The sequence below is a fragment of the Microtus pennsylvanicus genome, chromosome 22 (genome assembly GCF_037038515.1).
Source record: "Microtus pennsylvanicus isolate mMicPen1 chromosome 22, mMicPen1.hap1, whole genome shotgun sequence".
Classification (NCBI taxonomy): Eukaryota; Metazoa; Chordata; class Mammalia; order Rodentia; family Cricetidae; genus Microtus; species Microtus pennsylvanicus.
In genome coordinates this window covers 26,964,489-26,992,480 of record NC_134600.1, presented here as the reverse complement: position 1 = coordinate 26,992,480, position 27,992 = coordinate 26,964,489, and the positions used below count along the sequence as shown (strand labels likewise).

The 27,992-nt window shown below is 39.6% G+C and overlaps 1 protein-coding gene across 2 annotated transcripts in view; it reads left to right on the top strand.

Moving 5' to 3' along the window:
- The window catches only part of Grm3 (glutamate metabotropic receptor 3), a 209,929-nt gene that overhangs the window by 108,895 nt on the left and 73,042 nt on the right, over positions 1 to 27,992 (top strand). For both annotated transcript variants that reach the window (XM_075956362.1, XM_075956363.1), the window contains 2 exons: positions 5,426 to 6,034; positions 24,379 to 25,234. In XM_075956362.1, the coding sequence (XP_075812477.1) occupies positions 5,534 to 6,034; positions 24,379 to 25,234 (1,357 nt within the window). In that variant the 5' untranslated portion in view covers positions 5,426 to 5,533. The remainder of the gene's footprint in view (positions 1 to 5,425; positions 6,035 to 24,378; positions 25,235 to 27,992) is intronic.

Below are 27,992 nucleotides of genomic sequence, written 5' to 3'. Positions count from 1 at the left end.
AATTACCAGTAACCACCCACAGGAGCAAACATTCAGTACAATTGCTAATCCCATGGTTACCTCATAAGAAGACTCTCCTTAAATTCAAAAGATTAAAAAAAATATGTCATTTTTAAAAGAAATTTTCTTTTTGTATAAGGTTAATAGAGAAATGGACTTTTCTCCTTTGAACGTCACCAATGTCTCTATTATATCAATTTCAGTCTGGGTACTGAGGGTTCTCAGATCCTGTCATCTTCTGTAGAAATGAGTCAGTACCATTGGAGAAGTTCTCCTAAGTTAATTCACACTATTCAACCTACGTTTTGGTTATTTAAATCTTTGTATTCACTGTAAGATTTCAAACAGTCTTGACCTCGAGAATTTTGAATGAAGGGAGAGCTCTTGCCCCATCCGCAAATCCTAACTCAGAGCTCTGGGCTCTACTGTTCCAGCTGGCCCATGTCAGGAGTGTTTCTCCTAATGTCTGCGAGATGAGTGATAGCGGTTCTTTCCTAGTTTTTCAAATGTTCTCAACTTTTCCAGATCTAATGTCTACTTCATCTAAACATGAAACAATAGTTTAGCACAAAAAGTAATCAGGTCAGAACTATTTGAGGCAAATTTCTCTAGTTGAATTCCAGCTTTTTATTCATCTTTTTTCACCCTCTGAATGGAATCCCAGGATTGTTCAAATCTCCTGACATGTTCTCAGACACATAGATTCTACTGGGAATTTATTTAACAAATATTTGGTAAAGATGTGTTAAGATATTATAAAGTGTACAAAAGTACCCAGTGCATCATCCTGGATTGAGAGATAGTTGTTCACAATCTAATGGGGAAAGAGAATAAGACAGTTTTTAACTTCAAATTATTTGGCCCTGGTGGGGTAGCTTGGTGGATAAAGCACTTGCTACCTAAGCATGAGAACCAGAATTCAGATTCCCAGAACCCACAGAAAAACTGAGACCCATGGGACAGAGATCCCTGTGACACACTAAATAGCTAGACTATACAGACATTGTTCAGTGAGAGATTCTGCTTTAATAAATAAAGTAGAGAGGGCAGGAAGAAGACACTACCTTCAATCTCAAGCCTTTACATGAACATCTCACACATATAAACATATATATATATATATATGCAAAAGAACCAAAATTAAAAAGTAAGCTATTCAAATAAAACAAAATAATATAAAATCCTCTAGATAAACCTAGCAGAGAATATATGGGAACCCACTGAATGAGGGAACCCTTACAACCGTCGTAAGACAACAAAGGGAGACAGTTTAGACCACTGGTTCCCAACCTCGGGTTGCAACCATTTTGGAAAGCCCCTTCCTCCAAAACTATGTACGCTACGATTCACAACAGTAGCTAAAATACAGTAATGAAGTGACAAAGAAAATAATTTTATGGTTGGGGGTCACCACAATATGAGGAACCATATTAAATGGTTGCAGCATTAGGAAGATTGAGAACCAGCAGTTTAGACCGTCTCAAAATCAAGCTTCCAATAGTCAGGTGTTTGTAATAGCTTCCATGTTTACTCTCAGAGGGCTGTGACAGAGATGCCCAAGCAAAACAACTGAGGGAGGAAAAGGAATTTTTGTTCAGAGTCTCAGACGTTTCCATCCATGGTCACTACTGGTTTCTGGTGCCGCTGACTCCATGTATGCTGAGGGACAAGCATCCTGATGGATACCATGTGGTAGAATGCTTACCTACTGGCTTAGTCAATTGCCTAACGGCAAACAACATACTATGAGACGGACAGACAAGAAGGGCAAGACAATCTTCCAAAACATTCCCCAGTGGCCAACTTTTGCCCATCTGGCCCCACCGTATACTTTTACCATCTCCCATTATGTCATTATATTATGAATTCCTCAAAGCATTTATCTATTGATTAGGTCAGACCCTCCAAGATTCAAACACTTCCCAGCAGCCCGTCTGCCTTTTCTCTGACAACTAAGCACTCATAATGAGTCTGTAGGGACAGTTCATATCAAACCATGAAAGCTTCTCAAAGACCTCTGGGACATTAGCCTGTTTGTCCTCTTCCTTCCCTCAGCACCTTCCCTCAGCAAGAGAAAGGAATTTCCCGTCATGTCATTGTTTAGTACTCTGGTACTTAAATGCCAATATAGCTCCAGCATCACATTATTCTAGGGGGAAAAATGGAAGTCTAAGAACAAGAGTCCTGTCTTTTTTGTCTATAAATCTAGCGTCTGAAAATTTACAGCAATGATCAAATTGAGTATGCTAGGTTAACAACTTTTTTGGGCAGACAGGATTTGAACACTCTTTGAAATCCAGCAGTAACTTAGGGCTTTTTTTTTTTTCTGGGAAAAGTGGGAATCCTTTCAGACTTTAGACCTCCCTCTTCTTCTCCCCCGGAAAAACTACTTATTCATTGAATCAAGGTGGGTTTCAGTTCCCACACCAATTCCCCAGGCAAAGCCAGGGGAGAAAGGAAAATACATATTAGCATAGCCGGAGCACAGAAGTGTTTTCTGCCCACGTATTCCAGGGGTGATATTCATAGCAAACCTCTGAGATTCCATTAATGCAGTGATTAATAAAACATTACTGAGCAGGTTGCCCACAGAGAGGCCTACACATGCTTGTTTATAGTTGACACGTCACTCAGCATCCCTGAATGGAGAATTTAGGAGAGCTGCAATCCCCCAGCTGCATTCAAATGTGGCGAGCAGGGAACCTGTTTGTCTAGGGACCAAGCTGCTTCTGATTTACAATGAACAGAACCTTCAAAGTGGTTTCTGCCTTCCTCACAATCTGATAAACTGTTACACAGAGATAAACATTTACATTGGATTAAGCATGTTCATCTATTTTTCAATGTTATTTTTTTAATTTCTTCTCTCTTTCAGCTTTTAGGGCTTCATTTTAAGTAATGCTAAGTAATTTATAAATTATACATAACCTTAATCATTATAAATTCTACTTTAAGTAAAAGGTAAAAAAGAAAAACTAAGAAAGTGGGTTTCAACATTATTTTAATTGATTGTTAAATTGTAATTGTCTTAGACTACATTATATTTTACTTAAAGATGCCTACATTATGTTGCCTAAATAAAATTATTTTGCACGAAATCACTAGTCAGCTTGTATTGACTAGTCAGCTTGTATTGGAACTCTGAATATCTAAGTTTTCAATTTCTACAGTATACAGCATAAGTAGGTTGTCTTTGGGTCAAGTACTTATAATAACACCCACACTAAAGGAAATTCATGATATTCTTACCTCCAAGATTATTTTTAAATGATGGAAATACTTGGCGAAAACAGAAATACTTTTCTGTTACTCTTGACTTATGCAAACATACTTTTAAGAATCAAGAATGCTACTTGATAACCAAGACAACGTTATTTACTTTGCAGCTAACTAGGTGCATCTATATTCTAGGTGTCTAACTAGGGCCTAGTACATATACAGTAAGTATTCAATAAATATTTGACCTGAGTCGATTAAATCTTTGAAACTTTGAAATAGGATAATACGTATGCTTCCGTTGACATAAAAACCTAGAAGTAAGTGCGGGTCCATTTATGGTTTTGTTTGAACCCAACTTCACTGCGAATTACAAATCCAGAGAAAACATCTCTTTTTGCTTGTATGTGGTTGGTATGTCTTATCCAAAAGGCTCAAGGCCAGAATTATTTTAAATTTCATATTCTTGGGGAAATTTTAAAATATGTACAGATTCATAATGCAATACCTTGATGATAGAGCCCAAATCCAAATATGAAGTCCATTCGTGCTTCATATATACATCAAACTCATTTCATGGGGCAATATTTTAATTAATATTCCTGTGTTTGAGCTGTTACATGTACTTAGGAGTATAATTTACTGTACTGTATCCATCCTCAAGTTACAGATATTGTAGCACTTCATATTTTCAAACTAAAAATTCTCAGCCTATAAAAATTCTCAAACATTCCCTTATTTTGTGCCTGCTAGCTACAGTCTTACTGTGGAAGCGGGCGAACGGGGAGAGCATGTGGTAAGTAGACAGCTAATGAGATTAAAACCATGCATTTCCCTGTTTACGCCTTTTGCCATGCTGGGTGTTAAGAGTATAGCTTATTTGTAAATAAGGTTGTCCTGGCCCTGTATAACCCTTCACAAAATGGTCGTGGAATATGTAAAGAGCATATCAAGTCCTAGATACACAAAATAGCGCGCACACACACACACACATATACACACTCTCTACCTGCCGAGCAATCATACCTGTATGTGCCATTACCTTTAAAAGTCATATGCTGATTCCCCTGAGATGCTCTTTTCCTCAGAGCCCTTTCTCAAAAGGCAATTAAGTTTCCAGCTGTCTATAACGTTTTCTTTGAGGAGTTGGTGTCACACTCCCTTACATTCAAAAAAAAATGTCAGTAATTTTTAAAGATACATGGCAAACCTTCTTTGAATTAATTATTCTCTCTAATTAGGCAAATAAAAGTGTGCGTTTATAGAGCAATTCCTGTATCTTCATTATTCGTGATAACGATCAGTATCTTTTGCCTCCTAGTGATGGCACTTATACTTCAAAGAGAATTGTACACAACATCAAAGGAACCAGACATTGATATGTAACCACAATTTAAAAATAGCTCTCCGGTATCAACTCTGAAAAGAAATTATTGTCTTAAGAATTCCTGGGGCCCTGTGGCAGAGACTCGAGGCTAACCTGGAACATTCCAGTGACTGCTGTCATCATCACAGAAATTGACACCCAAACAAATGAACTTAACAAAATTCAGAATAGCCTGTGTTTCGAGAAAACAATTTATTCTTTGCCCACGTGGTGAAAGTACCAGGAAGCTGGACTTTAAAGGGAACTGCTCTCACGACAAGAGAGAAATGTCAAAAATGTTGAAGTAGTACCAAAGAGGGCTGTGGCTTCAAAGAGGTTGGCCAGAGAGATTCTTCTATTCTCATGGCTAACTGGAAGAGTGTTGAAAAAAAGTGAAGTGGGCAGAACTCTCAATGGCAGATTTCTGGTTTGAGAACCTAGACACAAATATAAGGGGCTATTTATTACATGCAGACTTTGTGGATGGTTGAGAGACACGTGACTAAAACTACTCAACATGTAATCAGTGTTGGAGTTATGTGTCATTGAAATGGTAGTTCAAGCCATGAACACAGGAAAGTTGGCACAGAAATGGGGAGGAGGAACTGGGGGGTGAGGGTGTTATTAGATTTGAGGTGTACCCAGAAGCAAAATGAGAACATAAAGGTAGTTACATATTAACAGGAAGATAATAGTCAAGATGTCAATAAAGGTCAACTAAAAGAAGCTCCCAAGTTGATTTGTCCAATTTAGGAACCCATCAAAGATCTTAGTGAGAAACATCTATATAATTATTACTGTTTTTAAAAATCATTTTTGTTCATACAACTTTTATCTCTTCAGGAATTCGGTGAAGGGCTCTTTTAGCCCACTCCTCCCTTATCTGAAGGACAGGCCAAAGATCCCACTTGGAAATGAGAGAAGACTAACAGGCAACATTGGCTTCCCCCAATGATATCTCCAAGAGATACAGAAACCGGATTCATGAAGATGTTGACAAGACTCCAAATTCTTATGTTAACTTTGTTCTCAAAGGGATTTTTACCCTCTTTCGGGGATCACAACTTTATGAGGAGGGAAATTAAAATAGAAGGTGACCTTGTCTTGGGTGGTTTATTTCCTATTAATGAAAAAGGCACTGGAACTGAAGAGTGTGGGCGAATCAATGAAGACCGCGGTATCCAACGCCTGGAAGCCATGTTGTTTGCTATTGATGAAATCAACAAAGACGACTACTTGCTACCAGGAGTGAAGCTGGGTGTTCACATTTTGGATACGTGTTCAAGGGATACCTACGCACTAGAGCAATCGTTGGAGTTTGTCAGGGCATCTTTGACTAAAGTGGATGAAGCTGAATATATGTGTCCTGACGGATCATATGCTATTCAAGAAAACATGCCACTGCTCATTGCAGGGGTCATTGGTGGCTCATACAGCAGTGTGTCCATACAGGTAAGACTGACAAATGCTACTCCAAACAGATGTGTCTCTTTTCTTTTATGTGGCAGGAGAACAGCATTAGATGGTACTAATAATTTCATCAATGGGTATTTAATAATATGTTTTAATATAGAACATTCGACCACTGGAATATTGAAGTATATTAGATAGCTACAACAACTAAATAAAGTGCCCCCAATTTTAGTGGCTTAACACAACTATTTATTAATATACAGTCTGAAGATCAGCTAAAGTGGATGAGTAGAGACTCAGCTATGAGCGAGTTGTCTCCTTTCTTCTTCCTGTAAACAAACAGTGATCTAGTGATCAGAATGACGTTAGGGTGATGCCCAAGATGTAGCAGGAGGCAAGTACCACTTCTTAAGTTCCTTCCAAACTTTTCTGCTGTATCATATCTGTTACTATCCCATCAGCAGACACAACTCACAGGGCTCAAAGTCAAGGAATAAGAATGCCCTGCCCACAGTACAGATGATGCAAAGTTATAATATGGTCCTTCTAAGCTGAATTATATTTGGACCTATTCATGCTATCAATCACAAGAAGGTATGGTATCTCTGCACTCTATTTTTCATACAATTTTTTGTTCTTGTGTCCAGAAATTGCAAATACAAAGAATTTCTCAGGGAAAGTATATTCAGAGAAGCCAAATAATGACCAGAAATTAGGGAGACAGAATTTAGCACACAACATAAATTAGATAAAAAGCTGATAACTGCTCTCATAACTTCATTAGAAAAAGAACACAGGCCTCAGATGCCTGCGGTGCTCACTCACAAAGCCACAGAATCTTAGAGCTGAAAAGGCCGAGAAGTCATCCAACTCAATTTCCTCATTTTCCCAATTCCCCAAAAGACTGGCTGCACAAAAACCCCCATCTGTAGGTGGAATGAGAGCTAGACCTTCGATTGATCTTTTGTGCTCTTTCAGCTACCCCATATGAGTTCTATATGCTACTTGAAATTCAATATTTTCTTTTCTGGTGAGAACACTAATGTCACAGTAATCAAAGGCCATGATTCTAAGAGAAGCCATACTCTACCTCTTACTAAATTACTATAATAAAAGCCCAAGTATTAGAGGAAGAGATATGATATGTTCTTTATATGCCACAATTTTGCTTAAAAAGACTCTATTTGAATTGGCCTAGCCTTATTTTTATATTCCAGATTTCTGGCACTTAAAATTCCGTGTATAATTCTGTGCTGTTCTAAATGAGCTTTTTCAAATTTCTTCCCTTCTTCAGAGCACATAGTCATATTATGAGTAATTTGGATAATTGGTTTTTCATAAACATCCTTTAACTTTATTAGAAGGGTAGAAAATATTGCACATCTCAGAGCAGATCATGTAAATTTTGCCATTACTTTTATACTTGAGTCCAAAAGAGGTGAAAATTTCTGTTTGGAGAGGGTAAATTTTAAGGTCTACATCTAACACACTTCGATAACAATTTCACCAGCCAAGTGTCAAATGTTTTCTAAGTACATTCAATAAAGAATTACACATATGCTGTTTGGGACATTTGTTTTCCCTGCAGTAAATTTTAACTCTGCATGTGTCTATAATCATTTCTTATAACTATTTAACAAGCTACCTTATAAATGTTTATCCTATTTGACCTTGTTCTTTTGATACTGTGCACTCTTCCGAAGAAGTCAGCCTAGTTTAAAGGGAAGAAAAGATATACGTACATCCAAAAAAATCCCATATATGCTATCAAGAGAAGCCATGTCTCCCTTATCAAAATGCCTGATTTGCTACTGTGTTCACTGGCTGTGAGCTCAGGACCACTGTGGAATATTGAGAAAGTGTTCACGGTGTACACAAGGTAAGAAATGAAGATGGCTGACATGACAGAAATTGTACGGAAACAGGTAATCAGCCACATATAAAACAATGTGAATGAACACAGCATCTTCACAGGCTAGTCAGAAAGGCATGACAAGTGTCCGTGTGCAAGGAGACAAAGATCTCACTAAAGAACAAGGAATGAGCTAGAGAGGAAAGGACGGGACACGGGGTTCTGTTCTTTGTGGGAATTTAAAACACTTCTGGACATTGTTCAAAAACATCTTTGGAGAAGTTCCCTGAGCATCTTTTATGACTATCATCCTCTGCTTCCATGACTACTGTGGTCATTCATCCTGGTGACTGGTGAGAGCAGGAAGCTGGTAGTACTGCCCTAAATCTTTAAATACGTAGACTTTCTGAATAGGCACCAAAGCTTGAACTGAAAGAGAATAAAACTAAGTAGAAATAAATGACCACAAATCCATCACACGGTTTTAAATGCCTACCATCTAACTTTAGCATCCAGGCACAGACCAGAGCCCAGAGTTTCATGTTGAAAAACAAGCAATTGAGAAAGATCTTAGAGAGGGACATTCTGCATTTCCCTTCTGTGAGTCCCTCAGCTGTTTAGACTTTGTAATGTTCCTGTCTTGGTGACTTCTGCATTGGTGTGAAAGAGGGATCTGACAGAGACACCATGTAAGAGAATAGATGCATTTTATCTCACGGTTTCAGAGGGTGTGTCTTGGCAGGGAATTCATGGCAATTTTATAGCTCTGGGAACATGTGATACAGACTTCCCATTATGGTAGAATAGGAAGCAGAGTAAGTTAAACCAGACCATAGAGCAGGCCTATCCCTAGGGGTGCCTTCTGCCAGCTAAGCCCCACCCCCTTGAAGGTCCACAACTTCAATAACACTACCAATTGAGGTATAAGCTCTTAAAACTCAACCCAGTGGTGGATAGTTCCAATTTAAACCTTAATTAGTCCTCCATTTAACCTGGATGACTTTGTGGTCCAAATTGCTTCAAAGGGGGTTTCCTCTCCAGCTTCATCTTCTCATTAAAGGAGATTCTCCTGAAGACAGTAAAGGAGGCACCTCCCGTAATGTTAGTGACTGTTGGGCAGTGTTAGTGAAAAGTATTTGGAATGCAGGATTCTTAATGACTTGCTGGGTTAAGCTCTATCACCATCACCGATTATTATTCTCCCAATGTGCTCATTAAGGACGCAGAGTGGTCCCTTTATAAACCAGCCACATTGATTTCTTAATTCAGTCATCAATGAATGCCGGTATCCAAATACTTCTACATGAGTAAATGTACTTGGGGGATCTATCCACATTCTCCAGTGAGCAGGTTTCTTTTCAAAGCATTGTGAAGACTGTCCTGGTGCCCTCCATAAGCTTCCAAGACTCTCACTTCAGGGAATAGAGTGTTTCAAGAAAAGATTTAATTCTATTGCCTTCAGCTAGGCAATTGTCTTTATGGTACCTACTTAGAAGCAGAGTTTATGTTTGTGACTTTTCGAATAAGCTACAATTAGCTTCTGAGATGCCCAATCAAAATGTTCTTCCCTGAGATATTTCTAAACAGTTAGAAGACACACTGTGTCCCCGGCTAATCTTTACCACGTGAAGCATCTTCTACTCGACCCAGGGCAGGTACATGATGACCTGGTTACTGCTTTGCCCCTTAGTGTTAAAGTAACTGCAAAAAATTGAGATTTGGGTTTAAAAGCCTCTAAAAGTTGAGCTCTTAGAAAGTGTAAAAGTTTGACAATACAATATGAAGAGGTCAAAAATAATGATGAGCAGAAAAAGAATGGAGTGGAACAAGAGAAAGGTTTTAGTTCTATTTAAACAGATAAGCTGTTTTACCCTCCCCTTGGTGAGATGCTTTCTTATATACTAGTGGGTAGTATCTACAGATGTCCAGAAACAAAACGCTGTTCTCATTTTATACCTAAATGCTAATGTTGCTTGGCTATCTGCTTGTCTTCCCAAAGCCTACTCCCTCATCCTCAGCTCAAATTCTGTCCTCATTAAGAAATCGTTACTAGGCTCCTTCTAATTCCTTCAGTTCTAGTTCATTAAATGATTTGTTCATTTACATTTCTATTAAGGAATCGCATGTCTTTCTCTGTATGTTGCCAGCACCTGAAATAAAATAGGCTCTCAGCAAGGCAGGGAGTAAATGTTTCCCACAAATTCCAAGAATTAACATATGATAAACTGTTACATTTCCAAAACATGGAAAGTCCCAAAATGAGTATTGGATTGGGGTCACAACCATTACCCTCTATACTAGACCATAGTAAGAACTGAGCTTTTTCCTGAAGTGGAAAACTGAGTGTCATATACAAGGCAGATGAGGAGCGGGATGAATACCCTCCTTTCCCCACAAGATGCCTTCATCTGAGAGCTTCCTGCAGGCTAACACACCATTGGTTCTCAGACAGACAAGTCTAAAACTACACCCACCTGGATGACTGGGACCATGGCAGAGAAGTTGAGGACCCCATCCTGACTTTCATTTGGCTCTGTGTGGTCTCTCCACAGAAAGATTATATACAGAGCTCGGCCTGGTGGTACAAACCTGTAATTTTGGAGGCAGGGGAAGGAGAATTGAAAGTTCAAGTGCAGACTGAATTAAAGAATGACAATCAAGGTTAGGCTGAGCAAATCAGGAAGGGTCTATCGGAAAACTGAAAATAAGTAAACAGGTTGCAGATATAGTTCCATGGTAGAGGTGTTGCCTAGCATGCTTCAGGCCCAAGGTACAATCAATATATAGCTTCAGAAGACCTCTTAAATGCCAGACACTCTGATGCTGTTTATTTGACATACGGGGAAAGAGCACGATTCTGTTCTTGCGGGAGACAAAGGACAGCAGTAAAATTTGCTTATTAACTTATTAGCTGAAAAACTAAAACGAGAGCTGCATTTAGTGAACTTAATGTTACAACTGTGTTTATGGTAGGAAACAACTAAGAGTTCAGTGTGTCTCTCTAGAAAATATTCAACATAGTGATTGAAATTCTGAGTGCAACCTGCCTAAGAGCTTCTAACCTGTCACATCTAAGCTGGAGACATCAGGACTTGGCTAGCACGTCTCATTTTTCAACCTATTCATTTTTGTTGTGTTTTGTTTCTTTCACCAACTCTAGCCCAGTCGAGAGGAATAGTTTTAAGAGGAAGCTAGATGCCAACAGATGGCACCAAGTGGAAATTCCTATAAGTTTATGATACTCCACCCCTTGTGTCCAAAGCATGCACTCATCATTTCTTCTCACAAGAAAGGTCCAGAAACATTCTACTCGAAAGTTGTCTCAGTCACTGCGTTTCCTTCTCAGCATTCCCATTCTAGAGCAACCTAGCAACGCTGATAGTTTTAAGACCATCTATTGCTCTTGCTAGGCTTTACAAAATAAAGGGCAATGGTATTCAAGGGCTTTATCACAGGGAGGGAGGCACCAGCAATAATAATTAATGGTGCTTTTGCTAATATTGCTTTATTGTAGAAATTTCTCTCCAAGGGTAATTACCTAAGATACACTATATTTCCTTTTCCTTGGGGTTAATTTGTTCCTTAATTAATTCCCCTTCTGCTATATATATAATAGGAAACTAGTGAGAGACAAGGGGCTGCCACCAAGACCAGTATGCATAGGGTGTAAATTCATAGGAAAAGAATACCCTTTGGCTGTGAACCATCTTTATATTATAGATCTTAGTCCATAATAGACATCATGGGATAAAAAGCAAAGAGCAGAAACATTCCTAAAATGTTAACAAATGCTTTGTGACTAGAGATTACTAAGTAAAATGGTTGAAATAATACTCCTGACATGTTTAGCTAAACCTAAGAAATTACTTTTTAATGATACAAAGTTTTCTTTCCAAATTACCATTATCTATGCCCCCTTTCAATGAATCAATATCTACAAATTTCGGTATGCTAATACAGACAGAGTCAACCCTTAGCAGTTTAGCATGATGAAAGTCCACTGATTTAATGTAGTTGAAGTGCTTTTTTCCTAATCCTTTGGAAAATGCAGGTGAGGACTACAGTGTTTTTCCAATTAGTGACTTGGGGGATTTAAGCACAATGTTCCCCAAACACCTGCAGTTAAACTCTGAGCAAACCCTGATACTCCAGGCTGTGTATCAGTGGGACTTCAAACACGAAAATTATAATGTCGCTATTTTTGACAACACCACCTGGCATATTATGGAAATCCCTCTGTTACTGGTGACAAAGTTTTAATTCTTGCCAGCTCTTTGACTTCATATCCAAGGTTGGGAAATGTAGCACAGGAGAAAATACAATAGCAGCAAGACTTTCAAACATGATGTTCTAAATATAGATCAGGGTTTTTCTGCCAAGTGGTCAGAAGGGTAAAACATTTTGAGATATTTGCCACCAATTACTACCGTGGAACATGCCAGGTGTGCATCCCAGGGTGACATTTGGATATGTCACCTAGTACCCAGTGATTTTCTCCGTGGAATACAAACTAGGGGACTAAACGCTCTCAAGGTAGAAAACATGCAATAGAACACATGATATACAGTTTGTGGAATTTGTCTATAAAAGGCAATGTTTGGTTAGCATTTAATGAACAGATGAATTAATCACATGTTACCTTTGTTCACAAAGTAGATTTTCAATATATCATTTGTATCAAATTTGAAACAATGTAACAATTAAGGTCAGCAGCTGCTTCAACCTCCAGAGTGGGCTATTTAACACTCGTCAACGATCTGCTCTGTAGTACAGAAAGTCTTGTTTTATCTATCTCTTATGAGCTGCTCTCAGGAAGTTGTTTTAACTTCTAAAACTTTTCAGCCTTCCCACAGTTTCCAACAACTATCGTAGCTTACGACCTGGTTCCTTCCAGGATGGTGACCAACCAATGATGCAAACCAAAAGATAGGTTTCCGAATAATTACTATCAACCAATTGAAATAAGCTTTAGTGGAGCTAATTTCTTTCTCCAAAACCTCAATCTTAATACATCCATTAAGCTGTTCAGAGTTCCATGGAATTACATGCTTTCAGGCCATCGAGAATTTAGTCTACGTCAGAACATGTGTTCTTGACCTAGTGACTTTCATGTTGGAAATTATTCACTGTCATATTTTTAAAACGTATATCATTCCTCTACAACTTTTTAGTTTTTATATCTGAAATAATATAGATCAAAATAACCATAATTGACTATAAAACCTTTGGCTGTCCGATTACTATCCCCATGTCTTTACCATCGCCTGATTCTTTGAGGCACAGGCTCTCTGGGGACCAACCTGATAATTACAAAGCTTCAGGCACCCTCCCCACTGTTTGAGTTCTCTCAAATAGTTCTACCCAAAGGCCTGGCACCTCCTATCACTTTCTGGAAAACCCCTACTTATGCTTCAAGAGGACCCTTAAACATTATGACCTGCCTTATCTCATCTGAGTTGCTCTTTGCATTTCAGAATGTGATCCTTCTATTTTCCTTTACCTACAAGTGAGGTAGTGAGAGCGTAGGTGTAATTTTTGTTCATTTCTAGAAAAATCTACATTTAGGAAAATGCCTTGAATAGACATCATCTTTGCCACCTATAAAGGTGTTTTTTTTAACCTTAGGTGAGTCGGTAAATAAATATTTCCCATATATTGTTATTTAATCCATATGTAACTTCATAAATCTAGAATTACTTTTATTCCCTTTTTACAAGTGATGAAACTGATGCCTAAAGAATGAAATGATGTTGCCTAAATTCACCAGGCTACTCGAGATGAAGCTGGGATTAAAATGCTGCTCTGGTCCTGGGTGCTGAACCACACTACACAGTTCATTTCTTTTTTGCCTAGTAGCTTTGCTCAAACAACACAATTAAAAAAGAAATCCCAAGCTGGGTGGTGGTGGCGCATGCCTTTAATCCCAGCACTTGGGAGGCAGAGGCATGCGGATCTCTTTGAGTTCGAGACCAGCATGGACTACAAGAGCTAGTTTCGGGACAGGCTCCAAAACCACAGAGAAACCCTGTCTTGAAAAACCAAAAAAAAAAAAAAAAAAAGGAAATCCCAAATGACATAGTTCTGTTCCTCTAAATGATACCATGTGTATCCCTTTTCCTTGAGTTAGTGCAGGACCTCAAAAATGACCCGTAACCACATACACAATCATCAGGTTAGCATCCTCAGTTCCCCAGAGTTTTCACTTCTGGTTAGCAGCCAGAATCGCTAAGAATGTCTTCTTATTAATGATTATCTTTGTCATATCATTGCTATACAAGTAACTCTAGGGGCTTGAGAAAAACATAGCTCAAGTTAGCTTGCGACTCTGTTAAATTTTCAAGAGACATTCCCCAAAATCAATAGCTAAGGCACAGAACGATGTTTCTGACATGTCTTTCAGTGTTCGGCACCCTGGGAGTGCATTTGTAAGCCTAACTGCTCAACATAATTGTTGGATAAGATACCACAGACCCTCTTGCTGCTGTATGGAACCCAAACCAGCTCAGTTTCGTGGATTCTCCTGAAAATTAACTCATGGAGAAAAGGGGGGTCATCAAGGAAACAGATTCAATGCTTCTTTGGGTAAAATGATTTTTTTATTATGTAACAACCTGCTAAGTCTTAGTGGGAAATATTCCTGAGATAGTTCTGTGACAATAAGGGAAGAAGACAGACCCTTCAGTGTGGAGTGGCATTGTCTCAGCAAAAACACCGACCTTTTTTCGAAGTCTGTCTTCTGAAACAATAGGACCCAAGGAACCTTTCTTGCTCTAAATATCTTTTCAGTCTGATCAATAAACCATGAGAATGGGAGAAGAGAGGATCTTCACGACTCATCAGTCTCTTGCTTTTAAATGAGGAAAGCAAAAGCATACGATGATCCAGATTTCAGAGCACAGATGCTAAGTGATAGGGACCATCTTTAAGGTCTTTTTCTTGAACCGCCATTGGGACTATGCCAACATGAAAAATGGCAAGAAACATCTTTCACTCATATATTTTCAAAACCCTTGTAATGCAAACATGGGTGACTTTTACATGTTACACTGAGCAAACAAGAATTCATTATACTTATCATATTATATAATTTTCTAAATTAAAATCAACCCTAGTCTTTTTATAATTTTTTATGAAAAAAAAAATGTTTCCAGATGTGCTACAGATAATGTGGCCAGAAGAAAAAAAAATGACTAATCCATTTTTGCAATAACAGTTATGATTGGCAGCCTTTATGGGCGGCTAACTCATGTGATGTGAACAGCTTGAATTCCTCAGGCAGTTTCTCAACTACCAACCACCTCCAGTCCCAGTTTAAAATACAAGCCAATCTGGTTTTCTGTACAGTGAATAGTTGAATTTGATGTGTCTGAAAAGGAGGGGCACTGGGGTTTCTTGACCTCCCAACTTCTAGAACGTTTTACCTGGCCACTGGGCTATGACAAGCAGATGGTTCAAAGTGCCGCCCTCAGTCGTTCTCGCCCGGGCTTATCTATAAGCATTTAATTAAAAGAACTAAATAAAACGTTCAGCTCTGCATGTGTTACAGAACCATTAAAGGTGTAGGCTTATTCTTAGAAAACAGCCCCAAAGAGATATGGACTATTAAGAGCATAGAACAAAAAGGCAAACCTACTGAGGTTATGATTGTTAGTACTCCAGAATCCTGAGAGCACAGCAATTCTTTCTTTTTCGAATGTATATAGTTCAGCCCTGGAAATAGCATCTTTCTTGGAAGTGCTTTGGTGCCTCTTTCCATCTGGAATTTTGGTAGCTCAGCATCAGTCCACATAAAGCCAGTTGCTGCTTGCCTTTAATTTATCAACACAGACTCAGAAGTCACTGCTATGACCGTTCTGAAGATAATTCCCATGGAAGAAAATCACATTAGCAAGTACTTATTTATATAAGACTCCGAAAGTGCATGGTCTTTGTTTTTTCTTTGTTTTGCTTTGTTTTTCCAAAATGGCATTATGCCGAGAAGAAGGCCTAAAGCTCATGTGTGGAGTTTCAGGGAGAATCTGAGCAAAAGGAATGACCACAAGACTTGACATGGGTGTCACAGGTGACTCAAAATATTTCCAACTGATGGTCTCTTTTTACATAGCATGAAAGGAATGGCAGGCACCCTAGAGTATTTCCCAGAGTTCATGTTCTTTTGTTCTTCATGATCAAAGTATCACCAAAAATAGAGGCTGCCACCTAGAAAAGAGCCTCTGACATTGACAATTGTCAAGAGATACGATTTCCAAATAGCCAAAAGCTTTTGGTTATTTAATCAAAAATAAATGTCAATATATCTGTGACTTATTAGTCTCCAATGAAAATGTACTTCACTCCCTAGTTCTGAATAAATTCAAGGCTCCCCAAAATGTATGTTCCCAAGTAACTTTGGGTCTAAAACTAATATGAGTCAACCGGAGGGGCCAGAGAACAAAAGCACTTGTCACCACCGGACCTAACAATCTACACGGTAAAAGGGGAAAACAAGGTCTTGTCAGTTGTCCGCTGACCTCCATGCTCACACTGTGGCTGTGCGTGCACACCCACGTGCATACATGAGTGCACACACACCCACGTGCATACATAAGTGTGCTTACACGCACTATAAATAAGTGTAAAACAGCAATGTGTGCTGCACATGGAAAGCTTTCTGATGTGAACCAGTGTTTGGCTAGTAGTATCATCCCACAATTAGAACTGGTTATGGGGAAAACAACATTTCATGTATTCCCAAAGCAAGAACAAAAAGGGAACAATTGATGTGATTGCTTAGAAATCTGTACACAATGCATTTGTAACCAGAGAAAACTTACCTTGCCTAAAGACCTTAGGATCAACCCATCTGTTGACACTTGTCTAAGACATGTTTATTTGAGGGCAATTTCAGCATGTATGATTTGATTAATCCAACTTCATGATAAGGCCAGCTGATGTAGAACTGACTTCCTTTTGCCTGTTCATTAACACATAATTTGGAGAAACTGGTTTTAATGGTATGAAAATTATTGTTGCAGATCCCTAAAGGTACAAATTAATTTCCTATGCATCACTTTATTTTGATAAAAAATAAAACTGAATACAATTAATGAAGAATTTACCCTGCACATCAGATTGCATATTGGGAGTAGTGGTGTGATGGTAGCTTTACATTGTTCTCTAGATCTAGCCTTTGGCTCCTCCTATCGCAGAAAATTACCCCTTCAATCTCAGTTCATTCAGGTAACAAACATACTGGAGCACCCCAAGGTCTGAGAGGCATCGAGGAGATACCATCATGGATTAAAATGCTCATTTCCTGCCCTAAAGTTCTAGTAAATAGCACAGAATTTACCACATTTCATTTGTGATATTTATAGGCTGAAGATCTCATCCTCCAAGCACTAAGTTCCCAGTAGATTCTAGAAAAAAATCATTTTTATCACTGTAGATGGTCAGTCCACAAACAGTTGTTGAGAGGCCACGGTGAAGTATAGCCAGATAAATTTCAAAGAATGCTTTTGCTTACAAGAAATGATTGTTCATGCTCCTCAAATAAAGGGGTTTAGTACCTGAGAAAGAAAATCAGACAAACACAGTATCTTCCATTATTCCAGCACTGAATTGAGAACTATTGGCAACGAGCTTGGGGTACAGAACGAACTGAGTAGACTGGGATGATACAGTGAGAGGCCTCAGATTTCCAGGATCAAATACAGCCTCTAACATCTCTTTTAGCATACCGTGTCTCCATGTTTTCAATATATCCAATGGGATAATGGCCTTTTCTACTTCTTAAAGTTATTACATACCATAAAGGCCAGCATGGTACAAAAACTCTAAAGGGGCAATGGTGGCACACATAGCTTGGCAGCAGCCAACAGCTCTCTAATTGAACTTAAGACCCAATGAACAAAAGAGAAACCTAGCCAGAGTAAGTGAAGTCATGGATCGTGGAGGAGAACCTACAACCATTGATTTCCTAACCAGCCTAATCTCTAACTATATTTCAAACGTTAGTCCTTATACACACAGATGAGTGTGTTCTTCACGCATCATCAAAGAACTCTTTGCAACAGACCATTACAAAAAAAAAACACCACAGTTCAAAGTGCATATTCATTTTGTTCCAAAGGATGCATCTATATTCTACTCCCACAACTAAGGCTTAGGGTACTTTGTGGAAGAAGGGGCAGAAAGAATGTAAACGCCAGAGGACCAAGGAGTTTGCTATGAGATTACAGCTCCTAGTAATGTCAGAAACTACATCCATAAGGCCTCACACCCCAACATGACTACCCAAACATGAACTGAAGAAAGACCATAATAAATGATGCAGAGTGCATAGGACAAAGCCTACAATGCCTCAACCCTACTCAAAGAACTATAGGCAACTGAGGAGTACTGAGAATGAAGACATAAGGCTTCTCTGGGGACGAGCACACCTATTAGTTAAACAGACACTTAAGCAACATTAATCAGATTGAGCAGGTTATAATTAGGGATGCATATACATATATGCATGCAGTAAAAATTGATGAAAACAGAGGCCATGAATTTAAAAGAAAGCAAGGAAAGGAGTATGGAAGGGTTTCAAGAAAAGAAAGGGAAGGAAAAGATGCTGCAATTATAATCTCAAAAATAAAAAAGATAATACATCTCCAATAGGACAAAAACTGGGACAAAATTTCAGGAATATGAACCTTATTACTGATCTTAAGACTATTCCAAGAATAAGTGTTTGAGAACAGAAACTTAGTGACTAGAATAGTTCTCTGCCTACTTCTGGTGAACTCAGAACTGAATGCCAAGAAAACCAAGAACTCCTTAGTCCATCTTTGACACATTAGTCCACCTCGTTGAATACTTGTAGACTTCAACCTCTGACTTTCATACAGAAAAAGTGTAACTTGTCTCATGTACGTTTAAACCCTGAAACTTAGATCTCAGACGATGTCATACCACTTGTTTGCAGAAAAAGAACCTTATCCTCTGCAGAGAGCAGGTTCCGCCTTGGCTTTTCTCTCTGTTGACTGAGTACATTTTGAAAGTCACTTCCCCTTATGGATGTCAGTGTCTTTGACCAAAAAGATAGAAGTTTAGATGACCTACATAATTCCTTCATGCTCAAAAAATTTGATGATCTTGAAGATTATTTTTATTTTTCCAACAGCATTTATGAAAAGTTTAATCCTACTTAGCTACGATATGCACAGTTTTTGCAAGTACCTCTCAAGCTAGACCTGGTGCTACATACTCAGAATCTCATTACTCATCAGGCTGAGTCTGAAGAATAATTCATTCAAAGATAGCCAGTGACATACCAAGTTGGAGGTCAATTTGATATGTACAGTGAGACCCTGCACAAAAAGAAAACATATGCTTTGAATATCTTTTAAATTTCTGCCTTATAGATATCTAATTTGTTATCCAACTTCTATCTCTTTTCCTTTTGCACAAGATGCCAGGTAATGTCATGAATGCTTTGTTGAAGTCATGACCATCCATGATCTTCTATGGTTCTTCATGGTACTCCAGACTGTAATTCTTCTTCAAAAGGATCAGCCAATGCTGAAAGGGAAACATACTCATCCTAAGCCCATCCTGACTCCTAATGACTGCTTCGTTCATTTCTAAGTATTAGTGCTGTATCTATTTGAACACTGGAAGCTAGAAAATTACCAAAACTGTGCCTGAAATTTATGTCTATTCTTCCTTTATGTTTTCTGAATTTGTCTTCTTCCTCTTCTACCACACTTCACTCCTTTCACTATGGACTTATGAAAATAATTCTATAATTTAATCTTTTCCAGAATTTTCTGGAATGCATCAATAGCAGCAAACTGAATATGATTTTATGAGCTTTTCTTACATTCTGGAGAGACTTGGTGTGAGATAAATACTTCATATTATCTTTATTTCCATCACCATATCCATGTTAGATTGCATCTGATTGAGAAGTAAGGGGGGGCATAATATTGGCATCCACTTCTAAAGACAGGATCTATGAAGCCCATGCAAGCCTCATGCTCCCCATTCTTGTGCCTTAGCCCACCCAGGTTCTGTGCTTTTAGATATCCATTACCATAATCAGACATTGTTATACTTACAAAATCAATTTCTTCAGCCATTAGCTCCATTCCTACCTACTGTGTCTTCTCTTGAAAGACAAGTCAAAGTAAAACAAAAGCAATAACAAACCCTGCTTCCATTTCATATTCTGTTTTGTACTGTCTGCATTTCTCATGAGTTCATGCTCAGTTTCACGCTGAGCACAGATACTCCCAACTCATCTATTCCCCTTATTCCTTAGCCTCAATCCTCTCGTGCATCCCATCCACCAGTGGGACTTGGGGATTATCTTCTCTTTCTTATGGGGACTATACTTCATAAATTATTTTTAAATCCTTCTTTCTCTCTTAAACTATATTGCTCAAATAATTTCTACTTATACAAAGGACAAATCTTCTTTGAAAATGCTTTGGTCTAAAACATATAAATAGATCTTGGTTTTCCTCCTTCCTCTCCTACTAATAATAACATAACAGGGTAGCTTTCTTCCAAACTTCACACTGCTTCCCCATCTTTAGAAGGTGCTTCCTTTATCATTCAAAATGATGTCCAGTGTAGGAGTTTTCTTCACTTCCTCATGCTTTCTCCAAGAAACCATCTGGCCACTTAGCAAGTCAAGAATGTTCTAAGGGCCCAGTTTTTCAACAAATGAGACAGAGAACTCAGCTGACAACACACTGGACATCTCTCGACCCCAAATTTTCAATTTGACATTAGAAAAAGAAAAGCTCAGAGGTCTGTGGAGAGAATCAGTGACTGGGTCACTAACTGCATAAGCAGTAAACACAAAGCCTGAAAGAGAATCCCGAGAATCCACATGAAGTCAGATGTGGTAGCACACGTCTGTGACCCTACCTCTCTTAGGGCAAGAGAAGAGCTAGAGACAAAAGAACCTCCAGAAGCCTGCGTTTATTTGGAAAGGTAGAAGGTAAGCACCATCCCCTGAGGTTTCCCTCCACATATGTACTGTGGCAGGCATGCATTTGCATTCAGACATGACCATGCACAAACAAGCACGCCTACTGACATCAGGTATGTAGTGGATGATATTCACCAAGCTCTACTGCTGTTCCTTTATCTTGTGGTCTCTGTGGCTGAATATTTCCACACTTCAAGTCTCAAAATGATACCCACACAGTAGAGGTATAGAGGGAGATAGAAGAACACAGTCATGGTCCTGACAGCCAAACACCTAGTTTGGCATTTTGATTTTCTGCTATGTTGTAACTGTAAAACTATGGAAAGGTCTCATGAGTTTGTAGAATTCATTTTTGTATGTTGAAATGAAAATAATATTTACATCAAAAGGCCTTCATAAATACCCAAAAAGAAAATACACATGTGGATTTAGACATACACACCTACACACAAGCACACACACACACACACAGTCATTATAAATGGTTATAGATTTTATAAGTGGATCCATAAAAATGCAAATACCAAATTTTGAATATTGTTCTGTAGAAATAAGATTAGACTGAGGAGGGAGGAAAAGAAGAAGAGAATAATAATCTTTCTTCTATGGTATCTACTTACAAATTCAGAATTATTACTTTTATAACTAAGGAAACTAATTTTAAATGAACAGTTCACCATAATAAAGAATATTTTGATACTTTACCCTATTGTTAATTTGTTGTAAATGTGTTTATAATGTAAGTCTGAATAGCATTGCTTCATATTATTGCTCCATGTTGTTCAATATAGATGACATAGTTAATATTGTACATACAAAAGTTCCATCCTTATATCTTACCTCAGCAAGTCTGCCTTGTTTTTCTAGAGTTAACTGTAGCTCCTTTAAGCACACATGCAGGGGAGCATATACAGCCACAGTAAAAGTAATGGCAATTGTCAGTCTCTTATACGAGCTCACTGCTTTCTCAAGCAGCTTCAGCTCACACCACACTTTCTCAGTACAGCTAAGGTTCATGTTGCCATTATGTTGGAGCTAACTCACTCTCTTGTGCAGCTTTTCTTAACCATAAGTTGTTCTCAGACATTCTGGAGAGGCAGACATAACGCCATAAGGATCTAGCAGTCAAAAGACAAGAACGTTTTTATCTTGAACACTTCCTTACCCCTTTGGGAGAAGAAAATTTCAACAACTTAGGAACTATGGTTCCTCACTTCCAGGAAATAATGCCTCTGGGTATATTTTTGTTTAGTTTCTCTCATTTTATGTCTCCCTAGAGGATTCAAGTTCTAGTGACTCCAACTTGAAGATAATCAAAGCATTGCCTGGAGAAGAAATGTCCTTTCTTCTGCTACCCAAAATATCCAGGTTCTGCACAGAAAGGGATTGCATCAGCACAGTTGCCATAGCGGCACATAAGTCCAGTGGAAGTCAGGTACTAGGAGTAATGACAGTACCAATCCAGGGCCGCCTGCACTTAGTCTGAATAAGAAAAAGCATCCCTGTGCTCTGACAGGTCAGTGTAGGCATGTCATCCCTGTGTTCTGATGGGTCAGCGTAGGCACGTCATCCCTGTGTTCTGATGGGTCAGCGTAGGCACAACATCCCTGTGCTCTGACGGGTCAGTGTAGGCACGTCATCCCGGTGCTCTGATGGGTGGTGTAGGCACGTCATCCCTGTGTTCTGATGGGTAGTGTAGGCACGTCATCCCTGTGTTTTGATAGGTCAGCGTAGGCATGTCATCCCTGTGCTCTGACGGGTCAGTATAGGCACGTCATCCCGGTGCTCTGATGGGTGGTGTAGGCACGTCATCCCTGTGTTCTGATGGGTGGTGTAGGCACGTCATCCCTGTGTTCTGATGGGTCAGCGTAGGCACGTCATCCCTGTATTCTGATGGGTCAGTGTAAACATGTCATCCTGTCCTTAGCAGAGTAGAGCTACATTCCTCCGATACAGCCAACCTTTCGCCTCCACTTGAGGTTCTAATTTCTCCATTATTTGGCGTGTCACATCTCAGATTTCCCAGCCGGAGTTATGTGAGAGTTACTGGAATTGGGAAATATTTTTGATAGCTCTGACTATATCTGTGTTACTCTTAATAGCAGGCCAGCTCTCCAATCCCATGCTGTGTCGCTGTGTATAAACCTGGTTGATGGTTTCCTTTGCTACATGAAATGGGTATTAATCAGGACTCAGATGCCCATGGCTTCATGTTGCTTCTGTTGGGCTCAGAGCAGCCCATCTCAAGCTGATCTCCCTTCATGTCATATGTAAACGGAAAACTTCACTTGCCAGAAGAAAATTTTCAAAGGACCTAAACTCATCCCAGGATATAGTCTTCAGAAATACTCAACTTGTTGGCCTATTAAAGTTGACAGAGAGAGTTATATAATGTAAAGTCCACAAAGACAACCTTTCAGAAGTCAGAAAGAATAAAAAAAACTCTTGTTTAATTGTTTTGTTTTGTTTTCGAGACAGGGTTCCTCTGTGCAGCCCTGGTTGTTCTAGCACTCACTCTGTAGACAAGGCCTCAAACTCAGAGATCTGCCTACCTCTGTCGACCCCTTCCCCCACACACACACCAGTGTGCTGGGATTGAGTGTGTGTGACATCCTGCATATCTTATAGGAATAAGTATATAATATACTTTGATCTGTACAATTATAGAATTTTAAAATTATCTATGCAGCACTCCTTGATAAACTGGGATCACTTTCTTTTTTCTCATACAATAAATAAAAATAGTGAAATGTTGATAGCTGACTTATAAAAACTTTAATTTTTTTACTCAGCATAGGCTTTAACTATTTCAAAGTACTCAATCCTTCTTAACAGAGTCATCAATACGTCTTCACTTGATTTTTAACCGAAAGTACAATAGCATATCTGTATGCTTTCCTTTTACAAATTTTAAGAAAAAGCAAGGCAAAGAAAAAGTTACTGTAGTTTCAGAAGTTTATCAAATTATATACCTAAAATTTTGGATGATCGGAATAGAATTTAAATAGAATTGAATTTTTTTTTCCTTTGTGTTAACCCAGATAATAAATATCTAATTTGGACTGTCCATGTGGCACTCCATTCCCAAATTAAACTCTTTCAGAGATTGCCATTTTTAGCAAAAGAGGGGGAAGTGAGAATTAAACACCGGGCTCTTTCTATACAGCCACAGCCAAGTTGTCTGAAAACTGAATTTGGCCACTTCACTGTAGTTCATTGTCTGGCTGAGCTATAGCAGGACCTCAGGAGCTTAAAACAACCATGTTCAGAGCCTCTGAACGGGTTTCATTAGCCTAGAGTCTAGCGCCGAGCTGAAAAAGCTCCAGTCGTGATGACCTTCCATTTTTCACGTGCCCCCCCCCAAAAACATACGCTACCTGCTTCGTACTGGCTCCCCAATATCTAAACACTGTACTCAGGAAAGCATCCGGTTAAGGTCTCAAGAAGTGACCTCCACATGAAAAAGAAGCTGCTAACAGACGTGAATTGTGTTAATATTTCTTATGCACAATCATTTGCTTGAGGTTTTTTTTTTAAAGGTGCTTTCCTTGTCTCTCTGCTCAGGTGGCAAACCTGCTGAGGCTCTTCCAGATCCCTCAGATAAGCTACGCCTCCACCAGCGCCAAACTCAGCGACAAGTCGCGCTATGATTACTTTGCCAGGACCGTGCCCCCTGACTTCTACCAGGCCAAAGCCATGGCCGAGATCTTGCGCTTCTTCAACTGGACCTATGTGTCCACTGTCGCCTCTGAGGGTGACTACGGGGAGACGGGGATTGAGGCCTTCGAGCAGGAAGCCCGGCTGCGCAACATCTGCATCGCCACTGCGGAGAAGGTGGGCCGCTCCAACATTCGCAAGTCCTACGACAGCGTGATCCGCGAGCTGCTGCAGAAGCCCAACGCGCGGGTCGTGGTCCTATTCATGCGCAGTGATGACTCCCGAGAGCTGATCGCCGCAGCCAGCCGCGTGAATGCCTCCTTCACCTGGGTGGCCAGCGACGGCTGGGGCGCGCAGGAGAGCATTGTCAAGGGCAGTGAGCACGTAGCCTACGGAGCCATCACCCTGGAGCTGGCGTCCCATCCTGTTCGCCAGTTCGACCGCTACTTCCAGAGCCTCAACCCCTACAACAATCACCGCAACCCCTGGTTCCGAGACTTCTGGGAGCAGAAGTTCCAGTGCAGCCTCCAGAACAAGAGAAACCACAGACGGGTTTGCGACAAGCACCTGGCCATTGACAGCAGCAACTATGAGCAAGAATCCAAGATCATGTTTGTGGTGAACGCAGTCTACGCCATGGCGCATGCGCTGCACAAAATGCAGCGTACCCTCTGTCCTAACACCACCAAGCTCTGTGATGCGATGAAGATCCTGGACGGAAAGAAATTGTACAAGGATTATTTGCTGAAAATCAACTTCACGGGTAAGCAGTGACCCTTAAATTGTCTTCCGTGATGTAAACAGGTGGACTTAACCACAACCCAAATGCCTCTGCCCCTAACCAGACATCCCTGCTTTAGAGGTTTAGAGCCACACAAAAGGGGGTTCATAATCTTAAACATCCCAAAATGCAACGATAGCCCTTTGATAGTCCTGTTCATTTTTTGACGACTATCTTGGCTGCGACACCACATGGAAGTGGAAAGCCCTTAGGCCTGGTTGACGGTCACCGCAGAGATGGGGCCATGCTACATTGACCCTCTTTCTTGTTAACTGCAGGGTACGGCATGTAAGATAGGGGCATTTAATCTTCCATAGCAGAATTGGCAACTGTCTAAGGAACACGAATTCCAAGCTCTTCTTGTAGATGATTTGAGCACAAGAATCTCCTGTCACCATTGGTGAGAAAAAGTCACTTTTCCCAGAGCCTAATAAGGAGCAGAATAGGAAAGACAACCAGACAGCCATGCTGTGGTCTAGTTCTTCTGCAATACAAAAACATTCCCCTGGGGTTTTAGAAGTTGTGGGTTCTCTCAAATTCCATTACACAATGCAGCTTTCTCTGCGATCCTGAATAAAAACAAATTGAAGACTGATTGAAGTCATTCTGATCAGTAACTGTGCAATGCCTCCAAAAATAATATTGCTGCCTTTAATCTACTTCTAAATGGGACATAAATATTTCTAAATACAGTTTCACATTACTAGCATATTAAAAACACAGTCTTTAGCGTTGCATTCTCATTGAGATTTGACGACTCTGAGGAATTAAAGCCAAATTATAAAATAGTAAGAAGCATTTATTTATAGTGATCGAGGGTGTCCATAAGCCTACAAGTCTCCCATGCCATCAAACAATGATTCTGGTCTGCATGATCAATTTCAATTCATTGTCTGAGTATTGGAAGTTTATATGCTTAAGCCATATGTTCCGGAGCAATTAAAATCCCCACATCTCCTTTGCAGGTAGTCACCTAGAACTCACTCTGTAACATTGCTGACAGTAGTGGGGGAAGGACCAAGGCCATTGGCGTCTATCCCATATTTCCTGTACACTTCACGGAAGCCTTGAAACTAAGCCCAAGGATGCCATGGTGCAGTTTTGCCTATTGTTTGCTCTTCAATCTCCCCCAAGAACAAAAGTAAAGGAAGTAAGGCCAGCATCCTTTTTATCCTTGTGATGGAGACACCTTTAGAATGGTTACAGGAAGTACTAGAGATTAAGTATTTCTTGTCCTTCATCCACACACTGTATCAATTCATATAGAAACAAACAACAGAAAGAAAAAACCATGTTATTAACAAACTACCATTTTGGTGATGGTGGTGCATATGCCTTTAAGCCCATTGGGAACAAAGAAAGGCAAATCTCTGTGAGTTCAAGGCCAGCCTGGTCTACAAGAGTTAGTTCCAGGACTGCCAGGGTTGTTACACACAGAAAGCCTGTCTCGAAAAACAAAGAGAGAGAGAGAGAGAGAGAGAGAGAGAGAGAGAGAGAGAGAGAGAGAGAGAGAGAGAGAGAGAAATAATACATACCATTCACCTCAGAATCTCTTATCAGTTTCTACAAAGAAATAAGATCCTAAAGCCAGTATCAAACAGTATCTTTTCTTCATATATATATATATATATGAATTCTCCATAAAGACATGATTCTTAAAGACAGTTATCTAGGTCCACACCCCACACCTGCAGACTACCTGTGAGATAAGCATTCCTCTTTATTCTCCACACATATTAATTACCTGTGTTAGCCTATTTGCCCCCCGCTTTGAGACTATATACAACAGGTTCATTCATTAACAATCAAAACAAATGAAACTCAGATTTCAGAGGGCCTTTGCAAGGTAACCACACATTTTCCTTCTGCTGACTGCTTGGGTCATAAAAAGCTGAGGAAAGCAAAGAAAGAAGGCCACACTTAGACAAACAGAACAAATGTACCTTCATTTTCTCTGTCTTACTCAATTACCGGCTTCGATTTTGCAATTCTCTTTGCCTGTGCAGACCTCCCCACAAAGTGCCATTCTGGCCTTCTCAATTAGTCCTGCATTGCCCATCACTCTCCATTTCTAAGTAGGAGAGGGGAAGACAGATCTAAACTGCAGAACACACAGTAATTTAGACTAGCCACAAAGTAAATATGCATGGAAATAAGGACTGCCTGCCACTAATGTATCATAAAGATACCAAGATTTAAAACTTGCCTAAAAGGATATTTCTAAAAATAAAAAATTGATTATATGACTCTAGTCCCTCTTTGAGAGGAATATATGTAGAATAGAATATAGATTATAGAATGTCATGTTGAGTTTATGGCAATCTGTGGTGTGTGTATGTGTGTCTGTGTGTGTTGTGTGTATGTGTGTGTATTTCTGTGTATGGGTACATGGGTATGAGAGGTGTGCACTTGTCTGGTAGGTGCAGATGCATGTGTCATATTGATGTGTGTGTGTGTGTGTGTGTGTGTTGTGTGTGTGTGTATGCATGTTTCCTGATGTCATGTGTCTTCCACAATTGTTCTCCATCTTGTTTTTGAGACATTGAACCTGGAGCTCATTATATCAGCTCAGTTGGGTGACCAAAGAGCTTCATGGACCTACATGTCTCTGCCTTCTCAGCACTGGGGTTACAGATATACACCACCACCACACCTGGTTATTGTGTATGTGTGCGTGTGTGTGCGTGTGTGTGTGTGCGCGCACACACACGCACATGCGTTAGATCCAAACTCACAAACT